At 53.0% G+C, this 15,549-nt stretch overlaps 1 protein-coding gene across 1 annotated transcript in view; it reads right to left on the bottom strand.

The window, feature by feature from the left end:
- Ago2 (argonaute RISC catalytic component 2) overlaps positions 1–15,305 on the bottom strand; it is a 98,060-nt gene extending 82,755 nt beyond the window's left edge. The window contains exon 1 of the mRNA XM_047540087.1: positions 15,161–15,305. Within this exon, the coding sequence (XP_047396043.1) occupies positions 15,161–15,182 (22 nt within the window). The 5' untranslated portion in view covers positions 15,183–15,305. The remainder of the gene's footprint in view (positions 1–15,160) is intronic.
- Positions 15,306–15,549: the final 244 nt, after the last annotated feature.

Here is a 15,549-nt window from a genome sequence, read left to right as displayed (position 1 = left end):
TCTCAGAGTTTCCCCTCCATTTTTGTGTATATTTTAACTTTTCCACAACAAAGACTTTAAAACATTTTTTCAAAGTTGACCAACAACATAAACCCGGTCTCTGATCAATGAGTCCCACCATCCAAGGCAACACCACAGAAGCCTGGGGACAGAACGCCCACCCACCGTTCAGTGCAAGGCACCTCTCCTGCCTGGCTCCCGCCCACCACTGGAGGGGGCCTTGGAAAGGCCCTGGCACACTGTGTGTCTGTCATTTCAGAGCTGCTGGCCATCCCCAGCCACCCTCTGGCCCTCGAAGTCCCTCACTTAGCAGAAGACTGTGCCCTTCACCCCATGAGCTGTGAGAGACACCTGGACTGCCTGTGGATGTGAGAGTGACTGCCTGATCCACAGCTATACTCGAACGTGGGGGAGCACATGGGGGGCAGCAGCCAGTCTGTACTTCCCAGCCCCAGGCGTGATGCCTAGGACACAGCTGGCACTCCATTCCATGCTTATCAAAGAATGAGCTTCTTTGACATTAGACCCCAGGATTGAATCTGGATTCTTTTTTTAATTTTTTTGCCTGTTAATAATACTAACTTTACTGTGTTCATCTGGTTGTCCAATTTCCAAATACTACACTCTGGCATCAAGAAATCAATGTACCTTATGTGTTTTAGGTTGGTCTAGGAAAAAAAGAAAAAAAAAAAAGCATAGACCTAACATTTTCCCAGTTTGGTGACTAATAAAATCTGCCACGAATGGTTTACTACTTATAAAGTTCACTTTTCAAAGCCGTGAGATGCCAACGACAAGTGCTGGCAAGGATATGGAGAAACCGAAACCTTCCTGTGTTACATGGAAACATGAACTAGCACAGGCATATGGAAAACAGCTCAGCCATTCCTCACAAAGTTACACAAAGTAGAGTCCCCACACAGCCCAGCAATTCCACTCCCAGGTGTACACCTGCACAACACAAAAACTCATACGCAAATGCCAAAGGTAGAAATAACACAAATGGATGATCAACTGTGGTATATCCATACAATGGAATATTACTTGGCAATAAAAAAAAAAAAATGAAGTTCAGAGCTGGGTATGGTGTTGTGTACCTGCAGTCCCAGCTACATGGGAGACTAAGGCCGAAGGATCGCTTGAGCCTAGGAGTTTAACACTAGCCTGGGCAATGTGGCAAGATCCCATCTTAAAAAAAGAAGAGAGGCTGGGGGCTGGGGAGATAGCTCAGTTGGTAGAGTGCTTTCTTTGCAAGCACAAGGGCACAAGGCCCTGGGTTCGATCCCCAGTACCCCCCCCCAAAAAAAAAAAAAAAAAAAAAAAAGGAGAGGCTGGTGTGGTAGTACACAACTATAATCCCAGCAACTCAAGAGACTAGGACAGGAGGATCACAAATTTGAGGCTCTAAGCAACATAGTACAATCCTTTCTTTTTTGGGGTGCTGGGGATGGAACCCAGGGCCTTGTGCTTACAAGGCAAGCACTCTACCGACTAAGCTATCTCCCCAGCCCCAAAACTTTTTTTTTTTTTTTTCCCCAGTGCTGGGGATTGAACCCAGGGCTTTGTGCTTGCAAGGCAAGCACTCTACCAACTGAGCTATCTTCCCAGCCCGATCCTTTCTCAAAATAAAACAAAAAAGGTTAGGGATGTGGCTCATTGGTAAAGAAAAAGAAGGGGAGGAGAAAGAAATCTAGTTCTGATACATACTGAAATGCGCACCCTGAAAATTCATTTACTATCTAACTGCTATTCAAGATCTTAGGAATAGGTAGATCCATACAGTCAGAGCAAACTGCAGATTTCCAGAGGCTGGGAGTGAGGGGTCAAAATGGGGCTCAATGGGTACCATTAAACCTCTTAAAAATGGTTAAATTTATGCTGCATGAATTTCACACCGTTTTTTAAAATACTTCCTCCCTCTGAAACATGGGTCATTTCTCTTTTCCCTCTGCTAACAACGCAGACCCACTTGGATGAGACAACACAAGCACATCCATAGAAGCCGAGACTTCTGCTGGGTTAGACTCCGAGTCCAGGTGGGGAAGGCCCTGGCTACAGCTAGAAATGACTTGCCCCGTGGGGACCAGCGGGAGATGGGCTGTGTCTGGAGGCCAGGGCTAAGCTGACAACTGTCTATAGTAGGCTTGGGAGCGACGTGGAGGCCACTCTGGAGATTCTTGACCCTTGCCATCCTATAAGATTAACTAAAAACACTTTATTCGGATTGTTAAAAAATAAAATAGAAACCACACTTTAAATAAATGGTCACTGCAGTGTGGTCCCATGGGAAAGCTCAGGAAGGCTGGGTTTTACAAACCACAACTTAAACTTCATTCCTGAGTGGGTCTGCAGGGAGGGCAGAGCCGTGGACACAGGGCACCACCCTCCCCACCCTGCTGGTGGCAGATACTGATAGCCTGACGTGGCGCCTGTCCAGGAAGCGGCCGCCTCTGCTGGCGCTCCAGGCAGCCAGGATCTCACCAGCAAGAGGATGCCAGGGAATGAAACGCTGATCCCTCCAGCCAACCCGATTCTGTGTTCTGCTCCTAAAGAGACAGGCGCACACACACAACTGCTGCCTTTCAAGATTCTCGGCATTTTTTCTATTTACTTCACAGCATTTATTTTTGCAAAGAATTTCCCTTCGAGACACCCATTTTCTTCCTTCGTTCACCTCCGAGCTTTCAGTAGAGGGCAGGCAGTTCACCAGACTCAGATAATGGGAAAACAGAACTCTCGCCAGGGGACTGCGTATCCTGGGAAACCGCGAATCCCTGATCAGTCGCCCGTCATATCCGGGGACCGTGTGGCCCAGAGGAGCCCCGGCACGTGTTACCACGGCTGATCCTTACAAGAAGGCAGGCACCACCATTGCCCCTGCCTTAGACAGAGCGTGGAAAGGCTCCGGCTCTCAGGCTCCATGGCCCCCACAAATGGCCTTCAGCCTCCTGCCAGTCTCCTGAGGGCACGGCTCTGGACCACCAAGGAAGCAGTCAGGCCACTGTGGCTGCCGGGGTGGCGTGCCGACCCAGCTATGCCTGGAGCTGACGTGCTCCACAGAGGTGGGGTGGAAGGAGCCGCCTCGCTGCTCTTGAGGTCTCAGGACCTGACCTGCCTGTCCACCCCTTCCACTTCCCTCCATGCCGCTCAACACTGGCCATCCTCAGTGGGATGAACAGATGCTGCCTCCTGCCCCACACAGCCAGGACCGAGGAGAGCCCATGTCACCAGAAACTAGGCACGGCAGGGGAGGGCCACACAAGGGAAGGTGCCCGCACGATTCTCAAAGGCATTAGCAAGTTTTAATGCACAGATTTAACTTTTTTCCTTAATATTTTTTTAGTTGTCAATGGGCCTTTATTTTTTCTCCCAAATGATCAAAAAGTCTATTACAGGAAATTAGTACCATCCTCAGCTGAGAAATTAAAAACAAGCCAAGAAATAACATCCCATGGTCTCTGTGGATTAGGCTGAAGTGTTCCTCCCACAGCCCCAATTTTATTTATTTACATGTGGTGCTGGGGATGGAACCCAGTGCCTCACATATGCCAAGCAAGCGCTCTACCACTGAGCCACAGCCCCAGTCCCAGATTTAACTTTTAAATCAACTTTTAAATCAACTTTTAAACTTTTTACTCAATTTTTTAAACAAAGAAGACACCACATCAGATCCTGGGAAGCAGACCGTGGTGATCCTCGGGCAGCAAGGGAGGGGTCATGGCAGGCGGAGGAGGCAGACAGAGACCACCATGAGGTAGACACACAACCCGAACAGTGGTCTCTTCTCCTGGACTTCTCAGAATCACCTTAAAACTTGGCATGTCTGAAAAAGCTCACCCCAGGTGCTTCTCCCCACTCTCAGCTGGCCATGAGGTTGGTTTCTGTGCCTCCCCACCCTGCCACACTGCCCCTGCTTGGCCAGCTACAGCCTGCACCACCTGCTCAACAACCTGGGGGTGCCCACCACCCACAGAACCAAGAAGCCCCTCCCTCAGCAGCAGCTCAGCCCTTCTCGCTCACAGCAGTGGTCTGCCTTCACATCACACACCAGCTTTCCTCCTGCCCTCAAAATACCCCCACACCTCAACAGTCGACCAGGGAAAGCTATTTGAAGAAGTAGAATTTAAAAATATGCATGCCAGGGCTGGAGATATAGCTCAGTTGGAGAGTGCTTGCCGCGCATGCACGGACCCTGGGTTCAATCCCTAGCACCACCAAAAAAAAAAAAAAAAAAAAAAAGAATACGTGCATGCCACAGCTCTGGTGAAGTACTGGAGCCCAGCGACGGAAAGCAGCCGCGGGAGATGCGAGACAACCAGGAGCCCTGCCTGCCAGTGAGGAAGCTGCTGAGGCAAACAGGAAAGCAGCCCACAGCTCACTCCTGGGTTGCAGCGGCACACATAGGCCAGGGACAGGGTGCACCATGCCAGGGGTGCAGTCAGCCAGATTGGGAAATGTGACAGCACAATCCAGCCAGGTCCTCCACAAGTAAACAGCAAGGTGTGGGAGAACCAGGAGAAAGCTCTGGTCCCTGCATCCTGATTCCAGTCACTGTGGGATCCCCACAACACAAGAAACCTGGGCAGCTGAACTCTGCATGTCCCCAGTGAGGTCAGCCCTCAGGGGCCTGTGCACAGGGAGGGAGGCAGAACCACATCACAGAACATCTTCTGGAACGTCTGTAAGCAGAGTGAAGGCAGCCTCAGCACACAGCGCACTCCTGTGACCCCAGCAACTCAGGAAGCTGAAGCACGAGGATCCCAAGCTAGAGGCTGGCCTGAGCAGCTTAGCAAGACCCTGTCTCAAAAAATCAAAAGGGCTGGGATGTAGCCCAGTGGTGAAGCACCCCAGGTTCCATCTCCAGCACCAAAAAGATAAAATAGCAGCAAGAGGAGCCACATGGACATTGGAGGGCGGGGAGCGTGCACACATGCTCTTCCAGGTCCTGAGCAGGCCTGGTAGGCCAGTCCCAGCACGGTGACCTCTCTGATGCCTCCTGCAGGCAGGTCTCCCTGCTTTCACCCCACCCCTTAGTCTACTCTCACCGCAGCAGTACAGTCAGCTGGTGCCCAACCCTGCCAGGCCCCTCCTGGGAGCCTCCCATCCAAGTCGAGCCACACCTGGGCCCTACCTCGCTGCAGCTGCGCACTGTGTGCTTGGCCTCCCTTACTCCTCCACCTCCAGTCCTTGCTCTTGGCTCCAGGGACCCCCTCCCAACACACAGGCTTTCTCCTGCAGTAGGCGCCAGACACACCTGCTACTTCCTTGAGCGTGGCGAGTTTGGAGTGTCGGTCCCCAGCACACGGTGCCAAGGCCTCTTCTCCATTGCTCCTTTTAAGCTGGCATCCACCCTGCCTTTCAAGTCCCTTGCAGATGGGGTCTTCCAACCAGCATTCCCACCTTCTATCTGGGCAGCCATCCTAGTTCCTACATTCCACTGCCAGGTGCTGGTTTGGCCAGCTGCATCCAGAGGGTCCTCAAATGTCCCAGAGCACTTCAAGAGAACACACTGCGCTCCTCAGGGCAGTCAGCAGAACAGGGACCTCTCCCACTGGGTGTGCTCCGGACCGGACCTCCCCCAAAGCCCTGGATGCCTGTCTCAGGTGCGGAGAAACTCCCAAGGCTAATGCGATCACACTCAAATCAAGTCACCCATTTTAACATTCAGCGAGCAGCAGCACCTGGAGGGGGAACGAGGTCAGCCAGCGGCTGATCTAGACCCACTGCAGGGAAACCACACAGTGCACTGCCCTTCAGCCCCGCCCAGCTGTGACAGTGCTGTGATCTGGGAACATGACATGGCACTCTTTCAGCAGTGCTCCCCACCCTCTGTGTAGGCAAGGCTGGTCCACAGCTCCAGCCAGCATCCAACTGCAGGAGCGCCACAGCCCTGAGGTCCACCAGGCAGGCCTTGGGGCCCGGGCATTGGTGCCATGCTCTCACATCGGAGTCACACCTCACAAAGCAGCACAGGCACAACAGGCTCTCAGCAAATGCTGCCCAGCTGAGATCTGGTCTCCACTCCTCCCTCCTTCAAAGACAAGACCCAGAGGTCAGCAGTGGAGCACAGCCGTGGGCAGGAGCCCTGCTTTCCTTCTGTTGCACCTGCAGGGTAAACAGCAAGAGGGGGCAGGAGAAGCAGTACAGACTAGCAGCACTTCCTCCTGGCCACGAGCTGTGAGCAACTACAGTGGGCCTGCATCAGCCCCACCTGATCAAAATTCCCCCACATGCTCTTCACGCTCCCAGAGGAGACTGGAGACCCAAGAGGTGAAGAGAGGCACCTGGCTTGCCAGGGAGCCGGCTCACTGTGTCGTGCTGAGGGCAGGCTCAGGGCCCTTGACACCTGGCTTTCTTCAAGTGCACCTCCTTGTCCCTGGCTCCTCCTCTGCTCCCCAACTCTTTCCTTCCATCACTCTGTTAAATGACGCAACCACCTGCTAGATCAAAGTCTGGGAACACTGTCGTCACTGGCAGCCTGGCACGGCTTCCTCATTCACAGCTCTCCCATCTACGTGGCCGCACGTGTGGGGACACTGCTCAGGTGAGAACTGTGTCAAGGACTCCCAGCACATCAAGTGCCACAGGAAGGGAGCAGCAGTCACTGTAACTGAGACTCAGAGGCAGCCACAGTGCCCAGAGAGCACCCTACACTCACCAACACCAGCCCCCTCCCTGTCCTGAATGAGCTCAGGCAAAGCAAGGCTGACCCCAAGGCTTGAGCATCTATCTGAGCTCCAGTTGCAGGGCCCTCCTGCTATCAAAGTCCAGGAAGGAGGGCTGGGGATATAGCTCAGTTGGTAGAGTGCTTGCCTTGCAAGCACAAGGCCCTGGGTTCAAATCCCCAGCACCATGGGGGAAAAAAAAAAAAAAGAGTATATTTCTTGGGCTGGGGAGACAGCTCAGTTGGTAGAATGCTTGCCTTGCAAGTACAAGGCCTGGGTTCGATCCCCAGCACCACCACCCCCCAAAAAAAAGTCCAGGAAGGAACCCCAGCAGGACACCCCAGTGGGTCCTCAGCCATCAGAACAAGCACACTGGGTTAAAGCTCCTCCAACAGATGGTCATCAGGTTGTGAGATAAAATTCCAATGGCTGTATTATCTTACTTTAGGAGTAAACCTGACAAAACATCTCCAATGATGGACTATGACCCGTGAACCTTGGCTTTTTTGAACTTTTTATGTGTAACTGCCAAAAGTTTCTAGTTGTCGGCTTCGCCACACAAAGTATACCCTACAGTTCAGAGTGGAAGCACCAAGATAGCTTGAGAGCCACAAAAACACTGCCACTGCGTCATGCTGCAGAAGAACACTCAGGAGAGGGTGTCACTCGCAGCAAGGGACCCCGTCAGGAGCCACCCAGGCTTCCGAGCCTGACTGTCTAAACCTTGCTAGAATTCTGTTTGTTTGGGGCTACAGGGTCTTAAAAACAGATGCGGCCAGTCCCTGCTGCACTTGCTCAACCCCAGCGACAACTCCCAGGAGGTCTCCTCAGGTTTGCTCATGGTACAGGAGCCACACATCACAGCACACACAGTACCCAAGCCCAATCGTCAGACTTTTAAGCTTTTTCTGAAAAGGAGCACAGATCAACTGACAACTTTCAGTCCACCAGAGTCCTCTCTGGGATACCCAACTTGCACCTCTAGAATTGTGTCCTCTGGGATATGATCCTGCTCTCAGGCTGTGCCCGCGTGTCCTATGGACCTGGCTCTGACCCATTTCCTACCTCCTTTGCCCATCCCCACTTCCAGCACCAGAGGGCCCCAAGCTCCACCTAAGAGCAATCATCTGGGACAGGCAAAGCCCACTCCCTGGGCCTTCAGGAGCCTCTGGAGCCCCTGCCCAGGGCTGGTGTGCCTGACTGAGGCCAGCTGGGGGCCCCCAGGTGCAGTCTCACTGACCCTGGAGCCCTACCCGCCCACCACCACATCTCCCACCCCCAGCCTCTGCCCACACCACTCAGCCCCGCACCCCACTCCCCAAGCCTGTGGATCCTTGGGTATTCACATGCTAACCATGTCACCGCCCACAGCATCACAGCACACTAGTTGCTCCTCCAAGTATCCCCAGAGATGACATTATGAGATGAAGGTGCCCCCAGGCCCAAGGTCATGTGTGGGCTGTGTCCTCCAGGCAGCGGCCTGTGCTGGGTTCTCCAGAGAACTGCAGAAAGTCCCTGGTAAGGCAGGGTGACAGTCACCCCTGAGTGATGAGCCAGCCTGTCACCTGTCTCACCCTTCCAGCCCTCAGGAAGGTGCACTATCACCTGCATCTTCCAGGTAAGGAAGGGGGTCTTTTGGAGAGACTTGTCCAGGCCATGGAGCTAGCTAGGTGGAGGCCAGAGGCCACACATGGGCCCCTTACCTAGGTGGTTGGCTTCGTGCACACAAGACTCCAGCCTGAGTAAGCAGCCTCAGCTGGCCCCTCCCACAGAGCAGCAGAGTATCGCTCCAAGCGCTTACCCTCGCTCAGGGACCCGGTGGAGAGCCAGGTGCACGACTCCTGTCCCTTCCTCCCCTCAGAGCCCCCACCCCGCAAGCCCTCTCAGGTTGCGAGTACCCATCTTTAACTTCTCCTCCCCACTTCCACCCTTCATCTGCCCCCCAGGGGTGCCACACACCCCTACCCCCGCAATGCCACTAGAATGGCCTTTCTAGAACAAGTCTGACCAGCTGACCCGCCATGTGCCTGGGAGGCCCAGGAGCCTCTCCCAGTCTGAGTGGCCCTTCCCTGCATGCCCGCACAGGCTATGGGGCATCTTTGCGTGTTCCCAAGGCTCCAGACACCCCTCCTGCCACCACTCTCTCAGAGTAGGAGGGTCTCATGCCACTGTCTCCCAGGAGAGCATGCTCAGCTGTCCAGGGTTCATGACAAAAATTCCCTGAGTCCAATCCCTCCCACCCTTTTTTTTTTGGTGTGTGTGGTCCTAGGGATTGAACCCAGGGCTTCACACATGCTAGGCAAGTGCCCTGCCATTGAGATACATCCCCAGCCCTTTTTTTTTTTTTTTTTGAGACAGGGACTTACTAAGTTGCCCAGGCTGGCCTTGAACTTGTGATCCTCCTATCTCAGACTCCAGAGTAGTCTGATGTACAGGTATGTGCCACCAAGACAGGTCCCTATTCTTTTTTTTATTTTATTTTTTTTTAAATTTTTAGTTGTAGATGGACACAATACCTTTATTTATTTATTTACTTATTTATTTATTTATGGTGCTGGGGATTGAATCCAGGGCCATGTGCTTGCAAGGCAAGCACTCTACCAACTGAGCTATCTCCCCAAGCCCCAATACCTTTTATTTATTCATTTTTTTATGCAGTGCTGAGGATCAAACCCTGTGCCTCACACATGCTAGGCAAGTGCTCTACCATAGAGCCCCAGCCCCAGCCCCAAGGCCCCAGTTCTTTGGACAACTAGTGCTGCCCAGCTATCAAACCCCATTTCCTCCCCGCAAAACCCACCTCCAGAGCACCACAACCTCACCTGCTCTGACCTCCTGCTTCCTGGACAGCAAGTGCTCCCATCCTGAGCTGCCTGTCCTTCCCAGGGACGCATCTGTGTCAGTGAGTCCCCCAGAGTCAGGAAAGTCAGGGATCTGGGGCCAGCAGCCATGGAGGCACTGGTACCTTTGTGTGCATGTGGCGGGAAGGTGCCGCTCTTTGCACCTCGACATCCCACTCAGTGTTAAGGCAGCACAGTGCTTCTCAGACACACCCAACTCTGGAACCCAAGGTCTATATGGACACACAGAACTTCTGCAGGCAGCGCAGCATGGTGGCAGGGAGCTGAGCACTGCCCGCTGGATTTGACCCCAGCTCTGGCCATTCCTGCTGGGCCTTGAGCGGCCTTCTCTCTCAAATCTTAGGTGACAGCCACCCCACCAGAATGGTCTCATGATGATGAGGAAATGTGCAGCTCTCCTTGGCCTTTGGCCCTGGGGGTAGATGGAAAGAGAATGAGCCATCCTGGTCAGACTCCCAGCCATTACAGGGGACGAACTGCCCACACTGCATAAGTGAAGGACAGGGCTGGAGCTGGTGACCAGATTCCAATCCGGTGCTTGGAGGAGAGAGGCTGGAAGTGGGACTCCAGTTCCTCCTCCTAGCACACAGCAGAGTCACCTGCACACCCTGGACCCCGGTGAAGCCCCGGGAAGCGCAGGAGCACGGAGGAGTGGGGGTCAAAGGTGCAGGCCCCCCACCTCTGAGCTGTGCCAGCCTCAGTCAGGGACCAGGACCCAAATCTGCCCATGGTCCCCGCATGTGCCTGCGGTCCCAGGGAACAATTAGGAGTGCCCATTGTACTTACACAAGTCCCCAGGTTAGAGGGCAAGCTGCGGTCATGGTACAGCTCTACTGAAAGATCAACCAGAAGGGCACGGTTACTTGGTCACAAAGACTAAGGGACCAGAGAACAAACAGTGATTTCAGGTTCTTAAACTTTTGGGGGGAAAAGGTGGAGAAAGAAATTAGAAGAGAGTAGCTCGATGACATTTCATCACACCAAGAGCTTGATTTTAAGTGGCAGAGTGAAAAGGACATGCCACAGCCATGGCACCGCTGGGACTCAGCCAGCATGGGTGTGGGCTGGCGACACTCAATGAGAAGATAGGGAGTCAGGTGGGATGAAGCTGCCAAGAGCAGGGGACAGTGGGGAAAGATAAGGGGCACAGTTGGGGGGGCTGGACCCCACCTCATGCTACAGAGGTAGCCTCAGCCCCCAAAGTGGGAGAGGGGAGATCCATCTTCTCTGAATGATTTCAAGTCCACAAGTGTCATTTCTATTTTCTTCTATTGAGTGCCACATGAGGAGGACTCCGCTGCACCTGTGATGAAAGGCAGCATGACCTGTCCGCAAAGACACTTGAGGAGAGTGTACTGGAGTGACGACCACAGCACTGTCCCCATTCAGCCTCAAAGGAGCAGGGAAACTAAGAATTGTGAATGCAGGGTTCTTTGTAGAACCGAGTAAATAAAATTGGGTTGGGCACAGAAGTGCCCTTAATCGCAGCAGCTCAGGAGGCGAGGCAGGAGGATGGCAAGTTGGAGGCCAGCCTCAGCAACTTAGGGAGGCCCTAAGCAAGACCCTGTCTCAAAATAAAAACCAAAAAGGGCTAGGGATGTGGCTTGGTGGCAAATTGCCCCTGGGTTCAACTGAAAGAAAGAAAAAAGGAAGGAAAGAGGAGGAGGAAGGAGATGGCTATTCTGAAGAAAAGATACTTCTAAGAACTTAAATGTTTGTAACAAGTTAAAAGAAAGGACAAGGGGGGGGCTAGTTTTCAAGGACTCAGTAAAATGCCTTAGAAGACAGAAACCCATTTATGCATAACTTTTATTAAAATCCAGGATATAAAACAATCAACTGTAAGCATGTCCCTGAGAGAATGAGAAGTAACAGCCAACTTGTGTGACAATGGCACGCGTCATGTCTAGGACTGCCCTGGCCTCCATGTGCCATGGACACGTGGAAAGAAGTGCAGGACTCAAACCTGCTGTAAAGACATTCGCAAAGCGGCTGGGTCGGGGCCCAGTGGTGGAGTGCTTGCCTAGCACGTGGGGAGGCCCTGGGTTTGATCCTCAGCACCAATAAAATAAATAAAATGAAGGTATTGTGTTTATGTGCAAATTAAAAAAAAAAAATAGTCCACAAAGAAAAAAAAAAAAGCCAGGGGAGCCAGCAAAGGTACAAACTGTGGCAACCACTGAAGCCTGTGAGAAAGAAACGGGCAAGTTTTGTACTAGTCACTCCACTGTTATGTTCTTCAAATTATTTCACAATAGTATCTCTTTTTAACAAATCAAGTGTTGCATTTCAAAGTTCACAGTAACAATTCATAAAATAAAAACACATTTTATCAGACTGGCACACTACAGTAGAATGTTGCTTAACTCATAAATAACCCTTGTTAAAACATCCAATATAGCCTCCAGCAGGGGCCCTGCCTATAATGCCAGGCACTGGGGAGGTTGAGGCAGGAGGACTAAAAATTTGATGCCAGCCTCAGCAACTCAGCAAGAGACTGTCTCAAAAAGGGATGGGGGTGTCACTCGATGGTAGAGCACCCTGGGTACTCCTCCAAAGTGGGGGTGAGGGCAGGTGTAAAACAAAACAATATATCAATGCACAAATCACAACTTGAAAAAATACCGCTACTTCTGAAAACAGCAGTTTTTAGGAGTTGAAGCTCTTGCAGACAGGCGGAAGGGAGACTGCCCTGTATAGAGCCATACTGCCATGCCTTCGGGTCCAGGGCAGCATTGCTGTGACACAGGCAGAAGCACTGCCCTGGGAAACGGGTACCATCACTGGGAGAGCTCCTCATATCCATGCTGGGACAACTGGACAACTCAGAGTTCGGGAGAAATGGGGTTTGGAAAAAATTAAGTGGCACCAGAAAGCACCAATAAAAGCCATCTTGACTTCCTGTTTAGACAAGATCCTGTTTAGACAACTCTCACTAGGACTCAGGTATCACAGAGGTTACTTTGTAGCAAACCCAAAAGGGTATAACATTAAGTAGGCAAAACCCTCAGATTGTTTCCCTTGGAGGAAACAATCTTTAGATACCACTTAAGGTCTCTAAATGGGGGACACAGTGGGTAGCATTCTGGTGGCACATGCGTGTATTCCCAGTCACTGAGGCAGGAGGATCACAAGTTTCTGGTCAGCTGGGCAACCTACAAGTTCCTATCTCAAAATTAAAAATTAAAAAACAGGGGCTGGTATGTAGCTCAGTGACAGAGCACTTGCCTAACAGGCACAGGCCTCCAACTTCCATCCCCAGTACTGGGAGCCAGGGGAGCCCACAAATAATCGATTCATCTATTAAGTTTCAGGGTCAGTGCAGAATCAACCTATTCTCTTTTCAATGGTTTGGAAAAATGAAAAAACGGTAACATTCCTAACTGACAACCAACCAAATATCAGTTTCACATATGCAACTTTTTTTTTTTTTTTTTTTTTTTTTTTGTAAAAGATGTAATATAAATCTACTGTGAACTCCATTTTTAAAATTAATTTACTGGGCTGGGGATATAGCTCAGTTGGTAGAGTGCTTACCTCACAAGCACAAGGCCCTGCGTTCAATTCCCAGCACCACAAAAAAAAATAAAAATAAAAATAAAAAATAAAAATGAATTTACTAAGTAGCGTAGTAGGTGTATTACAACTAGAACTATCTAAGTTTTCTACAATTCAGATCCAATTAAGATTCTAAATTACGAAACAAAATATTAGAAGGAGTCTCACTGAAGAGATTCTATTCCAAAAATTCCTTTTAAACAAAATTAAAAGCCTTAGTGTGTTAAAAAAAAAATGAACTGCATAATTATAGCACATTTGTACACCTGGAACTTGGGCTCAATCCTGTCCTGCCATTAGCTAGGAATTATCCTGCAGACATTTATTTTCCCCATCAAAGCTGGCTAACAGGAGTCCCCACAAGGCCACCAGGCAGAGGCCCACAGCACAAAAGCCATCTTCAAGCAGTGTGCCACAGATAAGTCAACAGCCTGGTGCAGGTACACATAGCAAGCCTCAATGCCTCTTCCTGAAGTTCTCATGAGTACGCAGCGTGGGCTGATCTAGTCTAGACCTAAGAGGTGTATTTCTTACTGTGGGTCAAGGTCAAAAGGGACTGAGAGCCACTTTCTCTAAGGAGGGTTCAGAAAATCAGCTCAGGAGTGGAGCCAGGCAGATTGTTCTAATGCTCCTGGCTCCATGACCTTGGCAGAGTTCTTAACCTCTCTGAGCCTCTGCTGCCTGCCTTCAAAATGAAGGCGCTCCACAAAGTTCAACAAGCTGAATGGATCAACACATAAAACACAGAATCCAAGCCTGACCTTCCTCAAGGTTCCTCACATTTTCTGGGCCTTCAACTTTAAAGCTGATAATCTGAAAAATGTACAGCTCCATGGCTAACATCTGCGGGGTTCCTTTGCAACTCTGCTCTAGAAGATTCTCACATTACACGGCAGGGCTGCCCAGTCCACTTCACAGTTAGGGGGCTGACTGCCAGGGTCTCCAGAGGCCAACATTTGCAATTAGGACTGTGGCACCTTCTAGGTGCAGGGTTAAACATTCTTCAATCAAACTGCTGAGGGCCCTTGAGGGTTTAAAAGTTGGTCAGAGAGTCTTGAAGCAGCTAAGTGACATCAAGGAAAAAAAAAAAAAAAAAACCCAAGGCACTCAGAATTCACAAGGCACAGAGCTAATTGTGTACAGACACAGCAGTGGGGCCACCATTAAGGGAACCGAGTGGATCGGGCAGGCTTCTAGACCCACAATTTGGAGAAGGTCTGGAGAGGCCCGGGATGTGAACCACCTAGCACTGGACCAGGTACACAGGCGGGGACTTGTGGGGCAGGCGGCAGGCTGGAGCGTGGCGGACAAAGGGGAGCAGGGAATGCCCAGTCCAAGTGCCGGGAAATTTAGGAGCCACGTGCCTGGCGGGAGCAGGCAAAAAAGCCCTAGAACACTTCACCGTTTTCTTGGCCCTGCAAGTAAACGGCCCTTCCACTCCGCATTGAAACCGAAAAAGAAAAAAAAATGTGTTATTGGTTTAAGTTTTTTGGAACTTTTCCAAGCAGAGCGAGGCTGAGTAGTAAGAAGGGGTGCTAAAAGAAACCAACGCGTCTCCCCACCTCTCCTAGTAAATCGTACAAGGCAATTAGCACTTGAATAAGACGGCGTGTCTGGCATGAAAATGAGCGGCGCTGGGGCGCGGGGCGCGGGGCCGCTCCATCCCTCAGCCTGCGGTCCAACTACCACCAACTGGGCGAAATCCAGCATTTCCAGACTTTCCCTCGGAGAAGGGGCCTACGAAGTGCGGGCCCGAGAGGAAAACGGAAGCAGCGCTCCAGGCTCGCCGCGCGCGGGCGCAGCCGCCCCGCGCCCCCCGCCCGCGCCCCCGCCCCCCGGCGCCCCGCGCGGGGCCCGCGACCCTCAGACCGGGCGCGGCGCGGGCCGGGCGCCGCCTGGGCCTAGGCGCGCGGCGGCCGGGGACCAGGCCCGAGCGCCGGGCGCAGGCCGCGCGAGGCCCTGTCCGCCCGCGGAGAGCAGGCCGGGCGCGGGGCGGCGGCGAAGGACCCCGGCCCGCCGCCCGCCGCCCGCCGCCCGCCGCCGCCGCCGCCCGCCGCCCGCCGCGCGAGCACTCACCGGGGCCGGCTCCCGAGTACATGGTGGCGCCGCCGAGGCTCCGGGGCCGAGGGCCGGCCGCCGCGCCACGGGCCCCGACGCCGCGAGCCGCGAGGGAGCCGCCGGCCGCACGATCCGCCCCGGCGCGGCCGCGTCGCCAAACAGGTTTACCCGACGCGGCCGGCGGCGGGCGGAGGCGGCGGGCGGGGGAGGGGCGGGGGCGGGGCGGCGGGCGGGGCCGGCGGGCCGGGGCGGGGCCTGCGGGCGGGGCGGGGCCTGCGGGCGGGGCGGGGCCGGGCACCCGGGCGGCCTGACGCGCCGCGGAGCTGGGGGCGGCGGGGGGCGGCCGGGAGTGGGGGGGGCGGCGGGGCCCCGCCGGGCGCTCCCGGCGCGCGCGGGGCGCCGGGCAG

Source organism: Sciurus carolinensis, chromosome 1 (genome assembly GCF_902686445.1).
Source record: "Sciurus carolinensis chromosome 1, mSciCar1.2, whole genome shotgun sequence".
NCBI classification, from domain to species: Eukaryota; Metazoa; Chordata; class Mammalia; order Rodentia; family Sciuridae; genus Sciurus; species Sciurus carolinensis.
Note: the sequence above shows the minus strand (reverse complement) of the source record. Positions and strands in the feature narration are given on the sequence as shown.